Here is a 16856-nt window from a genome sequence, read left to right as displayed (position 1 = left end):
GATAAGGGAATTGAGGCTAATGGGCTTGACTGAGGTTCTAATCTCTTGGGTTTAGACCAGCTAGAAAAGGAGGGAAGCCAGGAGGAAGCGCTAGCTTGTGAGAATATGGAACAGCTGAGAGTTTGGACCTCTGGCAAAGGTCAAAGGTGATAGGATAGAAGGTAGGATTTTTGGGATATAATACTTCACAGGTGGAGTGACACAGTGTGGGTTATGAACATGGTGGATTGCTGAAGTAGGGTGAGGATCAAGGCCACTGGAGGTATGGAATCTGAAAATGCAAGGGTTCATGACCTTTGAAATGACCTATGATTATGATAGCTTGGGGCTGAAAGGCAAGCTATTAGATACCAAAGTCTTCTGCCTAGGAAGTCAACAGATTAAGGCATTGTAAAGGAGTAGAGGGAATACACGAATTTTAAAGGAATTTTTTTAATATATGAGGACATTTAAGTAATAACCTGAAAGTAGCAAGAGTCCTGCCTTTCTTGAGAACCCTTGGTTAAGACTTGACTGACTTAAGTTTTTACCTAGACATATTGGAATGTAGTGTGTTACAGCCATCCATCAGCATCTCCTCCCTCTTGGCAGCCACTTTACTTCAGAGACCCTGTCCCTTCTAGTTATAATTGATTGGGAAGCAACTGATACCAATCATCATTCCTTTCCCAGGAATTTGAGAATGGTAATGAAAGAGTGATCCAGTCTTTCTATTGGATGGACCATTTAATGAGTAGATTCAAGTAAGTTACAGTGGCCATATTTTGAAAAGCAGAAAAAAAAAAAAGAAGGCAAAGAGAGAACACTGAAGCAGATGTTTGAAGAAGGGCAGAAATGGGGAGGGAATGATGCTTAAATTTCTAAAGCTTTCCTCCCATTCCATTTAAGCAAATATGATTTTGTTATTATTTGGAACCAGAGTTCTGCCTAATATAGCAGATAAGGGTGGATTCATTAGGCTGAGAAGAAAAAGAAAATGGTGGTCTTGCTTTGTGTGTGTTGATGGAGGTTGTAGAGGGATTTAAGATCAGGAGTAGGTGGTGGCCCACAGGGTGAGGGGGTGGCCCTGTGTGGAGAGAAGACAGGAAGAACTCACTGACCACACCAGACACAGAATAAGCATTTATTGATCTTTTACATTGTCTTATTTGATCCCCTCAATAATTCAGCAAGGGAGCTGGTGCTGGCCCCATTTACACTGAACAAAAGGAGGTTAAGTAACTTGTTTATGGCTGCCAGAAAGTGCCAGACAGTCATGAATTGGACCCAGCTGTGCCAGACTCCAAAGGCCTCCATCCTACTACTAAATCTCTATCACACATCCTCAGTGCAGGTTACACAGCATATCCGTGGAGCTTCTGAAAAATACAACTCTCTGCGTGGGGCCCCGATGGAGTATGCTGCAAAAGCTCCACAGGTGATTCTGCTTTGCATGTGGATGGGAACCACTGCCTCCTGGAGTCCTTCTAGGTCAGGGAGGCCTGAGGCTGGCTGTGCATTAGAATCATTGAGATGCTGGTAATAATACAGATTCCTGGGCCCCAATCCAGGTTAACAGAAGCGGGATTTGGGGACTGGGTCCCAGAATCTGAATGTTCAAAACTTCAGGGCAGCCTTGGAACTTGGAACTTGCTCCTAGCGAGCCCCACGTGGTCTGGAGGGTCCGCCAGTTCAGGAGGTGATCAGGAGGTGCCCCGCCAGGGGGAGCCCGGGCGCCAAGAGCCGCTTCCGGGCGAGGCGGGAGGTGATGGAGGGGCGGAGCGGGCCGTGAACCGGAAGTCGACTGCAGGCTCCGCCCATCACGCCGGGGGAGGCAGGCTCGGACCGGCCCACGGAGCTGCTGCCGCCCTTTGCGCCCTCCTTGCCGACATCATGCTCCAGTTCCTGGTGAGTGGAGCTGCTGAGGAGCGAGCCGGGGGCTTGACCCAGGGCCCTCGGGGCCTCCGGCCTGGGCCCGGGGGCCTGGGTGGGGGTCCCGCGGGTCCCGCAGCCCCCTCGCCTGCCCATCGCCTGTCGGGGTGGGCTGTTTTGTTTCTGCCTCGCCCAGATCTTTTTGCCAGTATTTTTCTGCAGCTATTCGAGTCCCTAAAACTTTTGAAGTGTCAAAGCGTGCGTTTTCAAAGCTGTTCTGTGACGTGCCTTGCGTAGTTCCCGGGGTCCTTAATGACTTCTGCCTTCCCGCCCCGACGTAGACGCGTACCCCATTCCCGACTTGGAGCCCTGCTGGTTGGCATCTTTGAGAACGGAGGACGGCCAGGAGGGGCCAGGAATAAACTCTAAATTAGTAAACCACCAGAGTTAAAGGCTTAGGGAGCCCTCATAGCTTCCAGACTGAGGATGCCTGGTTGCTGGCATGAGTCAGACCCTGGTGTACAAGTAATTTTTCCAAAATGCTCATTCTAGGGGAAAATGAGTGTTACTACGGGTAAATAAATAATTTCTAATGGCTCTTTATTTCAGTTAAAAACGAGTTTTCTGGCAAAGCCCAGTGTGTTTCAAAGATTGGTTAAAGGTTTCAGGAGGACTTGCCAAATTTCCAAGTGAAAGTCTTTCAAGTTTTTATGCCTTTAAAAGTTAGTGTTTAAACTCTGATTCTGATAAGACGTAGGTGTTCTAATACCTTCCAGGTGGCCAGTGGAAATTGAGTGCTCTTAGGATGAGATATTTTCCGAAATGTTACGATCTTTTTTGGGGGAGGGGGGCGAATTTAAGGCTTTGATTGAAGAATAACATATGTAGAAAAACACACACTAGTAAGTGTGTAGCTCTTGAATTTTCATCAAATAAGCTCACCTATGTGACCAGCACCCAGATCAAAAATCTGTACATTACCATCTCCCCAGAACCAAATGTTATATTCTTTATCAGAGAGATTAAAAAAAAAAAGTGCCCCTCTGTCCTTTTTGAGATGGTAATTGAGTTTTAAATCTTTAGGCCAGAAGAGGGTATCCTTAATGTAAATTGCCCAACTAAGACAAGGCTGCTCCTCAGCGCCTGGAAATTTCTCCAGTGTCCTTACAAGGTATTAGTTTAGGCGTCAGTAGAAATAATTACAGCCATTTAGTTGTAGGAAACACTCAGGTTAAAAACAGTATCAGCCCCAAAGTGTAATGTGACATAATTGAGCATCTTACTGCAGCTGTAGCTCATTGATAACTGGGAGGACATGGATTCATTTACACTTAAACTCACTCTGCAAAAGCACTTACAAAGTTAGTTTTGGAATAAACTTGGGTTTTGTATAAATATGGATGTGACTGATTTGAAAATTCAGAATTCTCAGCATTTCAAGGAGAGGTGTTGAAGCCATTCGTTAAATTCCTAGCTCAGAAGTAACACAGGTGTTCTCTCACCTCCTCAATGCATTTGAAAGAAGTGATAGCATTACTTTACCTTGTTTGTACCTCTGTCAGATGATTCGCTGGCTCAGTGATCCTGGGCAAGTCTTTCTCTTTGCTTTCAGCTGTTTCATCTATAGAACAGTGGGGTTGAAATAGATGATCCCTAAGATCTCCTCTAGCTCTTACCCTGTGACCAGCTATCATGTCCTTGTACTTAAGAAGTCAGTCTACAGAACCATCATTTTTAAGCACCGGGAACTTGGGCAAGTTATTTAAATACTCCATGCTTCATTTTCCACATCTGAAAATGGGAACCCACTTCGTGGTTTTATTGTGAGGATTAAAAGTGGTTAATACATTAAAGTACTCAAAACAGTGACACTTAGTAAGGACTCAAATACTGTTCAATTTCTCTTTTGCAAGATATCAGTTGAACTCTGATTTAGTTCCTTCTCAGGAATGAGGATTAGTTTTCCTCAGAAGGGAAGTGATGGAATAGTCACAAGCTAAATATCTTGGAGGGTGCACTGTCACCACCTGCGTGGGACCCTCTGGGGTGTTTCCTACAGTTGTCATTTCCAGGAGCACTATGTGGAAGCCACAGCACCTGACTGTGTTGCTTATGTGCTCTTTTCATTGTTCATTTCCCCTTGAATTAAAATATTTCCCCATCGTCCCTATATCGAAACTTGTTCCTGTGGTTCAGCTGCCTCTTTCCCTCTTCCTTTTACTGCAGTAGCTTCTTTAACTGCAGCATGGTTTAGCCACAGATTTTGTAAGGAAGCTTTTGCAACCTTAAAGGGAAACGTGATATGATGGGCGCTGCTTGGGGCTTGAGCACACTGCCTGTTGTACTGTAACTGGGGTCACACGCTGCTTTTGTTACCTCTCAAAGTGGCCGTACTTGGCACTCTTAATCACCTCTTCTTTAATCCCCTCCCCACCCGCCTTGGCTTTTGGATCATGCATCTCAGTACTTTCCAACATTCTTTCACGTTACAACGCATGTGGTCTTATTTTTATGGAAGAACTTGCACTGAGTGCAGGTGACCGGCCCTGGGTGCTGGCCTCTCCAGGGGCCGAGGGGATCAGTATCTTGGTGCACCAGCCGGGAAATGGCCCTATCTAATCTCTCCAGTTTGTACTGGCTGCTTCTCCGTGCTTTTGGTTTCTGGTGTTTCTCGAGACTCAGTCCTTGACTCTCTGCTCTTTTCTCCTACACCCTTAGGGGGTGTGTTCTTGTCACGTGTCACCTTCCCCCCCCCTTGTTGACAGCTTCCAAACTACCTTGAGTCTTTCTCTGAGCTCAGTTCCCAGTCATTGACTGCCTACCGAACATCTCGTTGTACGTACCCTCTACCTTAGACCCATTACCTCTTCCCTTCCCTACCCTGTACCCCCCCACCTAACTTCTTTCTTTGTTCACCGGCCCTGGCTTTCTCAAATTGGAAATATTGACATAAACTTCGATTTTTTTCCCTCCTTCATTCTCCGTATCATTTACCAGCTGTATATTCTTGAGCAAGTTACTTATCTGCTCTCTGCCTCAGTTTCCCCAACATAAACTGGACAGTAATAGTACCTGCTTTATAAGATTATGAAGAGCATGTATTAATTCCTGAAAAAGAGTTAAAATGCTGCCTTGTGCATAGTTAGCCCTTCATAAATGTTAGCATTGCTTTAAGCCATCAAATAGTTGTTACCTTATGAAAAGCTCTGTCTTTATGTTCCCACTACCAAGTTTGTCGAACAGGTCTTTTTCTCTCCACGCTTGGACTAGCTACCCTAGCCTAGTAGGTATGAGTTGGAAAAGTTATTTTAGGTTTTCTAGTTCAGCTAATATGCTGATGCTAAAGTCTTCACTACTGAGGGGGCATCCAGTTCATGTTTGGTCACCTCTAGTTACAACAGGCTATTTCTATTTCACTTTTGGTCAGTGTCTCCTTCCCTGGTTCTACTCTGATGTGAAAGAGCAATTCTCGTTCACATGACAACTTTTTACACATTTGAAGAGCATTACCTGGTACCTCTGCCTAACCCCTCACCTCCACCAGTCTTTTCTTTAGGCCACACAGCTCTACTTTTTCCATCCATTCTATCCATTCTTCATGATTTCAGGTTCATGCTGATCACTCTTCTCTGAACATTCTAGTTTTAAAATCTTTTTAAAAAACAGTCCCAGTATAGTCTGATCACCCATAGAAAAACAAAGCTGTTTGCTGCCTTTTGTTCAGTGTTTTCCTTGACACCCTCGGTTCTGTCCTTTCTTACAGCTGCTAAAGTCCAAAATCCATCCAGGATTTGTTGCCTTATTCACATGCTCAGAAACTGTCATTGGTTCCTGTGTCCTTACCTATCACATTGTAACCACTTTTACTAGATTTTCAAGGGTTTCTAGTCTGGCCCCATTTTCCTTTCCTACTTCCCGTCAGCATATATCCTTTGTTTTAGGTTGGTGGGCTTATCTCACCCATCCGTACCAGCCTGCAGACCTTCGTGCCTACATACCTTCCCGCCTGGTTTCCCTTCATCCTCCTTTTTGCCTTCCCAGCTACTCTTAGTGGCCCAACTCCCATCTTTTTCCAGGAGCCTTCCTGATGACTTTAAGCTTCTGAAACCATTACACTGTTGCAATCCATCTCCTCATTTATTTATGTTGTACATGTCTTTCATCAGCGTTTTTTTTATTTTCTAAGAAATAGTCTTGCCCTTTGTTTTTCTAGGTACTTTTTGGATTTACCTAGTATTTTTTTTTCTTCCAGTTTTATTGTATTTAGTTTTACCTGGGATTTCTAGGTACTTTTTAGTTTTGTGGTTTGTTAGTGACATTCTTTTTAAAATTACACTATAACAGAGCAAAGGGCTTATTTGCTCTCTGAGCAGAAAGCCAGACTAACAGCGGGTGTTTGCTGCAAAGTAAGGGTTTCATCGCAGGGCACCCAGCTCCGGAGTGGGAGACAAGCCTCAGATCCTCTTCAGCGTGGTCTTTGAATTTGGGGCTTTTTAAAGGGGAAGAACAAGAAGCTGGGGTTAATCATTGTCTTGTGATATTTCTTCATTGTTGTTTTTGAGTCAGGATGTCTCTGGTTTGCAATTCTTTGGCCGGTGGTCCGTGGCTTGGGGGCCTGTTAGTTCATCTTGTCCTGGAGAAACAACCTGAGTTTATATGTTGGGGATGTTATCGACAACAGCAGTTTGGTACATTAATGGTGTTATTAACAATGGTGATTTTACTCACCTGACTCTGGTTGATTAGTGTCAGTTAGCAGAGGGTTGAGGTCAGAGGAGACAAGAAAGGAGATAAAGTTTTGGATAGAGAGGTTGGTTAATCATAAACTCAGCAGGGAAATTCGGTTTTCAGAGGATGCGGATTCAGCATTTTCAGATTAGTTGTCACAGATGTGTAGAAAAGCTAATGATTTTGGTGTACTGATTTTATATCTAGCAGTCTTGCCTGTCTTACAGCTCTAGTAGTTTGTAGATTCAGTTCTAAGTGAATCAGGGAAGGCAGTGCTGTGAAGCCAATTATATCTCCAGTAAAGGCAAAAGTGACAGTTTGTGTTCTTTTCCAGTTTTTCTTCCCGTCTCTCTTGCTCTCACTCTCAAACTAGAAGTAGAGTGTATCCTAGTTTTGTTTTTGCTTTTAGTGCAAATGCTTCTCAGGTTTTAGTATGATTGTGTTTCTTATATTTTCTAACGTATTAAGGAAATTCTATTTCTTATGAGTTTTTATTATGACTGACTGTTGAATTTTATTATGTTGTTTTCCCGTCTGGTGATCATATGACTTTTCTTCTTTAATATGTTACTGGGAATTCCATTAGATTTCCTAACACAAAACACTTAAACTCTGTGGCCTAGTCAGACCGTCATTCGGTGATGTGCTGTGTTTTTGTTCATTTGTACCTTCATGTATTTTATTTTAGTCTTTCTAGCGTAGATCATAAATTCCATGGGAAGAGGCAGCATGCCTTATACTTAGATTTCCCAAGCAGATGGCACTTAGTCCATACTTTGTGGTTGATTTTATTTATTTAATTAGGTATTCCTCTCTTGCCTATTACTACTCTCAGGTATTCATAAGATATTTGCATATTTGAATCAGCTTCTGTGAGAAAAGGCAAACCAGTTGGGCCTGATGTACCTCTTTCCAGAGTGTTACTGGCTAACTTTTGTACATGACCCTGTTTAATTTGCTGGCTCAGTTGAAGAATTAATGGCTTCTTTTTGGTTCTTTCTTCATTCACTGAGGAAAATTATTGAATATAATAAAATCTAGCTTACATCTTAAAAATGTGCTTCTCTGTGGTGGTAGTAGAAGGGATATAGATTATATCCTCAGCAGATTTTTATTTTAATGTCCAGAATGTGAGTTTTATTATTACTTGAAGCAATTGTTAAACATATTTGAAAATCTCCACACCAAGTCTTATGTGTTTAAAGGCTAAGGTACAAAAAAAGGGTGAATTTTTTTCCTGCTTCCTTGTATTGGAGAGGCCCTCTGACAGCTTCTGTAGCTGAGACTAAAACTGAGAAATAAAATTATCAATTTATCTTTTATTAATGTTAGATAATGTGTACTTCTGGTTTTCTTGTCAGTTTGTAGCTTTTCTCATCTGAGACCGTGAAACATTTTTAGGTGTCTTTTTGAATGCTAGTTGTGGCTATATTTGCTAAATAAAGTGAGATAATTTTTAGATTTCTTAAATCCTTGTTGGTAACTATAAGATGGTTCAGATTCTGTGTCATAACTTGGGTTTGGGTGTGTACTTTTTAAAATTATAGTTTGATGAGTCATATTTCAGACTTGTCAGGTTGTGGTTACTCTGAGTTACTGCCACCAGCCATCCCCAGATAAAAATTATAAATTATTTACTGATCTACACACGTAACTTTTTGATTGGGGCAGGAGTTGAGCAGCAAATGGTGAGAAGAGTCAGATTACTTTGGAGTTGGCTTCCTTCTTTTTAAGACTTAGTGCTTCTTTATATTAATAGATACAGTGCTGTAACTAACCTGCTCATGTGTCTGTACACAAAAAAGGGTCAACTGACAACATTTTCTGTGGACGTCATACACACAGCAAACCATTTATCTGATGGTCCTCATTTTTTTCACCTTCATATTTCCTTTCTTTTAAAACACTTGTCCAGTATTGTCTTTGATTTCCTCAGTTTTTTTTTGTTTGTTTGATTTCCTCAGTTTTATCCCACATAGCTGACATTCTACCAAATCTTACTGATTTTTTTAATATACAATTCACAGTATAGAATTTAATGGTTTTTAAAAATATGTTCACACAGAGTTGTGCGAGCATCACCACCATCTATTTTTTATATCTAATATTTCACTGCCCCCAGAGAAACTCCATACCATTAGGATTTATTTCTCATTCCCCTCATACCCAACCCTGGCCAACCACTTATTTATTTTGTGTCTCTCTGGATTTACCTATTCTGGACATTTCCTTTAAGCAGAATCATAGCAGTATGTGGTCTTTTCTGACTGCCTTTCACTTAGCGTAATGTTTTCAAGGTTCATCCATGCTGTAGCATGAATCAGTGCTTCATTCTTTTTTATGACTGATTAATATTACATTGTATGAATATACTACATTTTGTTAATCCATTCACCAGCTGATGGACATTTGGGTGGTTTCCATCTTTTGGCTATTATGAATAGTATTGCTGTGAACATTCATGTACAAGTTTTTGTGTAGCTATATGTTTGTTTTCTTGGTTATACACCCTAAAGTGAAATTGCTGCCTCGTTTGGTAACTCAGTGCTGAACTTTTTGACAATTTGCAAGACTGTTTTTCAAAGTGATTGCACCATTTTACATTCCCATCAACAATGTATGAAGGTTCCAGTTGCTACATATCGTTGCCAACCCTTGTTCATCTTTTCAGTTAAAGTCATCCTAGTGGGTGTGATGAGGCACCTCATTGTGGTTTTGATTTGCATTTCCTTAATGATTAATGTTGTGGGGCATCTTTTCATATGTGTGTTGGCCATTTATTTATATCTTCTTTGGAAAGATGTCTGTTTGAATCCTTTGCCCATTTTTAAATTGGGTTATTTGTCTTTTTATCGTTCAGTCATAAGAATTCCTTATATATTCTGGATACTTAATGTAAGTCCGTTATCAGATATATGATTTGCACATACTTATTTCATTCTCTGGGTTGTCTTTTCACTTTCTTGTTGGTGTTCTTTGAAGCACAGACATTTTAAATTTTGATAAAATCAAATATTTCTTTTGTCACTTCTGCTTTTGGTATCATATCTAAGAAACAAACCATTGCTTATCTCAAGATCATGAAGATTTACTCCTGTGTTTTCTGCTAAGATATTTATAGTTTCAATTCTTACATTTAGGCCTTTGATCCATTTTAAGTTGTTTTGTTTATGGTGTGAGGTAGGAGTTCAACTTCATTCTTCTGCACGTAGGTGTCCTATTGTCCCAGCATCGTTTCTTGAGAAGACCGTTCCTTCCCCGTTGATTATCTTAGCATCCTTTATTGAAAATCACATGACTGTGAATGTACAGGTTTATTCTTGGACCCTTTGATTCTAGTCCATTGATCTTCATTGATCACGAAAAACAACTCATTCACATTTGCTTGCTATCCCTTGTGCCTTTTCTAGTCTGTATTTATTCAGTTCTTTTTGAGTCCAGCTACCAGGTGTACTCAATGTTTACAAAGCAGTGCTTTTATAATGTTGCTGATAAGAGTAGTCAGTGGCTCCCTGCCATCTTCCATGTGAACTAAACTCCTCTGCTTGTTTTTGAAGTCTATCAGCTAGCCCACCCAGCTCTACATACTTACATTTCTCTCCATTTTTTAGTTCAAATTCTCTTTTCTAATCAGACTTACTTTTATTCAGGTCATCATCACATTGTCATCCCTGTCTTGTACCTTGATTCTCCACTGTCACTTCCTTTTCCAGTTTAAATTTTAACACTTCTTCAGCATCTTTAGAGCCTTTAATAACAAATTGAGGTACATTGATCTCTTTCAGGTATGATTTCTGGAAAAAAAAATCACTTCTGAATCATTCATTTTGTTACTTGCTTCCGTTACATTCAAGGTCCTGTGCTGGGTGCTATTTTCTGTTGTTATATAGTTATTTTACTTATATGGAGTTTTTCTTCCTATACATCATATACATTCTTTAAGATAGAGACCATTTTATAATCCTTTCACAGGGCTGAATATGAAATTGAGTTTTAGTATATAAGGGTCTGCAATCCTTTAATCAAAACAATTGGAGGCCAGATGTATTTGGGATAATTTTTTTTTTTCAGATTTCTTCTTGCCCATTTGTCTGTCTGCTATATCACTTTGCTCATGTTACTCCTCAGTCCCCAAACTTCTGGTATTTTACCATTTATTGTCCTCAGTATGTTTGTAAGAAGAAGCCACATATACCTAAAGTCTCAAAATGATGCAGAGAGGAGTCCCATATTTCCCTTCCTCTGTACTATCTTCTCTGCAGGGAGTACGCTGGGGGGCCCATGTGATGTGGAGGAGGACTGTGGTGATGGCATCCAGCCACCGGGTGTACTGCTGATGAGGCTTCCAGGTCTTGGCCTGCAGAGAGGTTTCTGACTCATTCAAGACCTTCTGTATTCTGGCGCCATCTAACTTCTCAGACTGATGAGTCACTGTTCCTCAGATTTAGATTTTACTCTTTTAGATTCTTTATTTATTCAGATTAAAAAAATTTTTTTCTCTGTGTAAACTTGTCTGTTGAGTATCCCATCAACAACATATAAATGCTTTCTGGCTTCATGCATTTTCCTCAACATTTCTCTTAACGTGCACCATTTCTCTTATTTTGTGTATTTAATTTTACAATATCCCTTTGGTAGACTTGGCAGTATTTCTGAAACTGGAATTGGATATGACTGGTCTAGAGGCCCATGGTTTTTGTTTTGTTTTGTGTTTTTAAATAACTGCTATTTTTTTCATGTGCCCTGAATGCCTGGTAAAGTAACCAGAATGAAGCCACATTGGATATGCCATATTTATTTTGAGACACACATGGTAAGAACCAGGAATCCTAGAATGTTGGAGCTGGAAGGAACATTGTTAATGTAATGTTTTATAAAATCAGGAAATGCAAATCAGCAAAGCGCCAAGGAATTTAAGTGTCTTGCTTGAAGGTAAACAGCTAGATAGTGGTAGGACCAGAACTGTAATTTCTTTTTCTTAAAAATTTTCAACCCTCTGTTCTTTCTGTTTGGTGTTAGAGCTAACATTTTCAGATGACTTTTCTCCCCCTCTTCTTTTAAGCAAATTTAATACTTTTTCTGGATTTGGGAAGCCTCTGACTACCTGGTTTCAACTCATGGAAGTGAAAAAAAAAATCATTTTGCTTCTTGGTAAAAATATTTCAGATGTGTGATTAATCAGATGATCAGAAAATGGTTTATATGTGTACTTGATAACCTCTTTTATGCTTCTTAATTACCAGCAAACCAATTTAAATTAGGCTTTTGGTGTTCAAAACTTAGTAAGGATCCAGCTGTATTCTGTGCCCCATATGCATCTCCAATTTGAAGACAGATCACAACACTATGACTAGTAGTGTTAAGTGCCACACTTTGTTTTTCTGTTTGCCTCTGCTGTGTATTGAATAGGAGCAACACTGATTGAAGAAATGATTTTTAAAAAAATCAGATACCAGTCTGAATTTATGCAATTAGAAATTAGGCATTCAGTTGGAGATTTTTAATTATGAGGGTAAAAAAACCCCAGGGCTTTATAGATCATCATTAAAATTCAAAGTTTAAGAAGCTTTGAAGCTCTTTTGATGTGAAGGGGGTGCTTTAAATTTTCACCAAGTAGTTTTTGTTCAGGAAAACGTCACCAAATGGGATAAACACTTACAGTTCTCTAAAACCATACCCATCTCTCTTGTCAGAGCTGGTCAGGGGACCTGTGTCATCTGCAGGTCCTAAGTGTCCTGCCCGTTAGCCTCCACCCACAGCAGAGTGGTAAGCTGTACGCTCTCTCAGTTGTATGTCAGTTTCCTGTGCTTTATGCCATCATATATTTCAGTTTTTGAGTACTTCACTGTCCTAGGCTTCTGTTGCCTCTTGAAATACGAAAAGGTTGAACTGTGAAAGTCCATTTTCTGAGATCCTGTGATTTAGCTGAATACTTTTTAATCGAATACTTTTTATTTGATGTAGCAAGAAATAACAAATCTCATACCCCCCCCCCAAAAGACAAAAATAAATTGGAGCTTTTAACAACAAAAATGAGAATATTAGCTTGGGTTTCTAGAACTTATAGCCAAGTATTTATGGGGGTTTTGAGGGGAGGGACAAGGAGAATTCGGGGTAGATGTATTCAGTGCTACTGTGTATTCTTTTGTATGCTCTTTAACCTTTCAGGAGGATATTTGTATGCTTATTTTATAGAAGAAAGATGTGAATTTCATGCTGTACACAGACTGGGCACTGGTGTTGTCTAACTGTCCTGAGCTCCTTGGGACGGTATTGTCTGGTTTGGTATCAGATGGCACAGAACTCAGTCTCCAGTGTGACTCTTCCCGTTCTGTTCTTACAGCTTGGATTTACTCTTGGCAACGTGGTTGGAATGTATCTGGCTCAGAACTATGACGTAAGTGACCATATTCACATCCTCCTTGATTCCACATGACTAATACATAGTGACTTGTGTTAGTTGGAGTAAAGTGTGCCTTCCGGTGTAAAGGAGGGCCATAGGTCTGAGGGAAAAGTCCTGAACTTCGTAGAAAGATTTTCCAGTGTTTGAAAAAAATATTAGAATGCACAGAAACATTGGTCCTCCTTTTCACGGGAAGAGGGCACAGTCCCATCTGTCCCATTGGTTTAGGTAGTCTCGTCATGATCCTGGGCTGTGTGTTTAGCTCAGAGTAATGTTAAGTTAGAGGCTTATAGTTCTCTGGAAAAGCATTGAACTGAGGCTGTAATTGGGTCACCTGCTCAGCCTCCTACCCGGGAGTAGAGATGACTGAGTAGTTTGGAGGTGGCTCTGTCTACTGCAGCACACTTAGGGAGGACAGAGTTGCGTGAAGTGGGGAGTTGTATTAGCTTTGCGTTACAGATGGGGAAGTTGAAAACCAGGTTACAGCACCCCCCATAAATGGGGATCCTGAAAGGATTTTGTTTTAAAGAGACAAGGAAGGGAAACATGATAGTAACTTTTGATTTGTTTGGTAGTGAAGCTTTCAATGTGACAGAGGGAGTTCCCTTAGTCAACCTTCACTTGAGTCATACGGTTTTCTGGGCAGGGCCTTATTGACGTGTGTCACGTGTAGCGTTCATGTGTGCAGCTTTTACTTGGCGCTGGATTGAGGAGCTGAGTGGGTATATAAAAGTAGAAGTCAAGTTTGGCTTTTGGGGAGGGAGCCTCCTTTAACTTACAGCCTTTGATACCCTTCTTATGCAGGGTATCAAAGGCTAAAAAACATGACTGTTTAGCAGGTTTCTTTTAGAGGAAAATAAAAAACCATGTATCTTTGGAGGAAGACAAGTGAAAGAATATTGATTAGGTAGATGTGAAATTATAATCATTTCTTTTCTCTTTAAAGATACCAAACCTGGCTAAAAAACTTGAAGAAATTAAAAAGGACGTGGATGCCAAGAAGAAGCCCCCTAGTTCATGAGGCTGACTCCAGCACTGCCTTCTGGAGAGACTGGTTCCACTGTTCTTGAGGGCCTCCTTTACCGTCCGAACCAAAAGCTTCTGTTTTAATCTCCTGTCTCAGCAGTTTTCTTCTTTGCTAGATCCAGCATTGCCATAGAGCACAAATGGGGCCACAAATTAAGAATGACCCTAATTTTTTCCAACATCCTCACTCCTTTCCTTCATCCTTCAAGCCACTTGGGAGGTCCTAAAACTGGAATTATGGTGCTAGATTAGTAAACATGACCTTTAATTGGTAGTCTCTCCCTTATTCTTTGGGATTTCTGCTACCTGTTTTCAAAAGAAAAATTGATGAGTTTTATATAGCTGATGGGATATAAATAATGCTGATTTCACAGTTTAGCAATTACAATGGGTGTTTAAACATGTGGTACTAAATTATGTTGTTTCAAAGTAGTAATTAAAATCTAGAAGTCAACTTCTGGTGAATTATCCATCAATTTTATATTATCAGGAAGCTCCATTGTTGCTAATTTAATCAGTAAATCAATTTGCTATTCATTAACCAAAAAACTGTTCTGAGAACCCTGTCACGAACTAGGGAATTGAAAAATATTTAAAATAATGGCCTTTGTCCTCAGTAGAGTACATAGTCTAGTATGAATGTTTTCTTTTAATGATGTATTGGATCTGGCTCTTTTCCTTCATAAAAATCATACTTATTTGAAGGGGTTACAAGCGCATTTGACATTACATGGTGGATAGATGAGAAATTGTCTATCAAGGAAATTTTATGCCTTTTTACATCTAAAAATGTATTTACATTATAACTTTATAGTGATTCTCATAAGAAGACTTTGTGTTACTTTTCTCTGCAATTAGAAATTACTCTTGTAATTTGTCAAATGTATAATCAGTCCATATTTTTTTTAATTAAAAAAAATTAAATATGTAACTTTCCCCCTAGGTCAGTAAAAAGTTATTTGGAATAAAGGGCCTGCCCCACCCCTGTCCTCCAGCTCCTAGTTTCTCTTCCTGGAGTCAGGAACTGTCACCAGTGTCCTGTATACTTTTGAGAAAGATTCTGTGCCTAAACACACACATGTGCACACAGGTTTTTATACAAAGATAACAAACTATATAGAGTTTTCCCCAGTGGCGGTCACTCCATATCAGTATATAAAGAACAAAGAACCTCTTTCCTTTTGTGGCTACATAAGGTTCTGCTGAATGACTGTGCCATAGTTTATTTCATCTTCTCCTGATGAACGTTTAGGTTGTTTGCTGTCTTTTGCTATTACAGTGATAACCTTAAACCTACTGTGCAGGGGATAGCTACCCGCTAAAGTCCTGGAAGTGTAATTAGCACTAAATATAAATAAAATCCTGTCTTACTGGGTGTTTTGTATCAGAGGGCTTGTTGGGTAGCCTCACTGATATTGCCATTTCTGAAGATATTTTAGCAGAATCAGTAAACTGGAAGAATGACTTAGAAATACCCAGACAGTGATGACACTGACACTAAATGTGATTGTAAAATGAAGTGATTCTACTACTCTTTGAAAATATTGATCCTTCATACATGGAGATAAATTTTGTCCCTGTCAGGTTGTCCTGGTGTTTGAGACAGATTAAGATCATGTAATGGTTTGGCTTCTCCCTTGGAATATGTTGGGGGCAAGTGGCTTATTTTTCTGAAACTGTTGTATTTTCCGCAAGATGCGGACACAATACCTACCTCATAGGGCTTCCATGAGAAACAGCTGAGATAATGTATGTGATGTGTAGCACAGTGCTTTGCAAATTTCCAATAAATAGTAGCTATTAGTCTAAACATGCTGCTTTTGGTCAGAATACTTTTGTTGTTTCTGCATTCACTTTTGGAACCAATCTATTAGCCATGCAAAATTTGTCATCATTCTATGGTCACTCTTTGTTGATGAAAATCCAGAGTATCCACCTTGATCCTACCACCTAGTTTACAAGGTTTGATCTTGAATGACCGAATTGTTAGCAGAATGAACCACAGTCTTGAAGGATAAAGGTTTACCATCCTTGAGGGTCTTCAAAATGCCACAAGCTTAGAAAGCTGTTTGCAAGGAGGGCTTCTCGGTTATCAGCCATGGAGCAGTGTTACTTGTGTGTGTGTGGTCTCCCAGGGCGGCTTCTTTGGGGATGAGGGTCACGTAGATGTTGTAATATTAGGTCCCTGTATATTCTACATTGTAAACAAAGCTGGTTTGGACTTAGAGCTCCCCTCAGGAGTGACACTTAACCTTGCTGGCAGGATCATTTCTGCCAGTGGGAGCCACCCAGCAAATCACCTGCATCGTGTAAACTGCTACACAATGAATGCAGCCTGACTTCGTGGTCACCATTCAGATCCCCTAAAACTAGGAGTTTTAGGTTCTTGCAGGAGTGAAAAGGAGCTGGGAGTTTTCAGGCAGGATTATCTTGACAGGGACATTGTTGGAGGAACACAGAACCATCGTAGGTTTAGGGAGTGCAGTGATGGTGATCATGATGCTGGAAGTTATGTCCCCTGTGTTTTGTAGAGGCCCTTGTCTCAGGTCAGCGGAGGAACAGCAGAACCACTGCAAGACAGTCCTTTTTTTTTTTTTTCTTTAAAAAAAAAGGTCAAAAACTGCTGCTGATGTGATTTAAAGAAACTTTGCTACACTTGACCATAAAAGGAGGGTTACATAAAATACTGCTGAAGGTTACTAACGTGAAAAAGGAAGACTTCAGGATTGATGTTGGGGACTTAAAAAATACATTGAACTTGAAAGCTTATCTTTAAACTGTAACCCTCCCCGACAAAAAACCAAAGGGAGAGAAAAACCAAAACAACCTTGCTTAAAATTGTCAAAAG

The 16856-nt window shown here is 40.2% G+C and overlaps 1 protein-coding gene across 1 annotated transcript; it reads left to right on the top strand.

The window, feature by feature from the left end:
* Window positions 1-1784: 1784 nt before the first annotated feature.
* STMP1 (short transmembrane mitochondrial protein 1) lies at window positions 1785-15818 on the top strand. Its single transcript, XM_031674638.2, has 3 exons — window positions 1785-1887; window positions 12923-12976; window positions 13929-15818. Exons 1-3 carry the CDS (start codon window positions 1873-1875, stop codon window positions 14001-14003), a joined length of 144 nt encoding a protein of 47 aa, XP_031530498.2. The 5' UTR covers window positions 1785-1872; the 3' UTR covers window positions 14004-15818.
* Window positions 15819-16856: the final 1038 nt, after the last annotated feature.

The sequence above is a fragment of the Vicugna pacos genome, chromosome 7 (assembly GCF_048564905.1).
Source record: "Vicugna pacos chromosome 7, VicPac4, whole genome shotgun sequence".
Lineage (NCBI taxonomy): Eukaryota > Metazoa > Chordata > Mammalia > Artiodactyla > Camelidae > Vicugna > Vicugna pacos.
The sequence above is the reverse complement of the archived record's forward strand: the minus strand, read 5'-3'. Positions and strand labels throughout refer to the sequence as shown.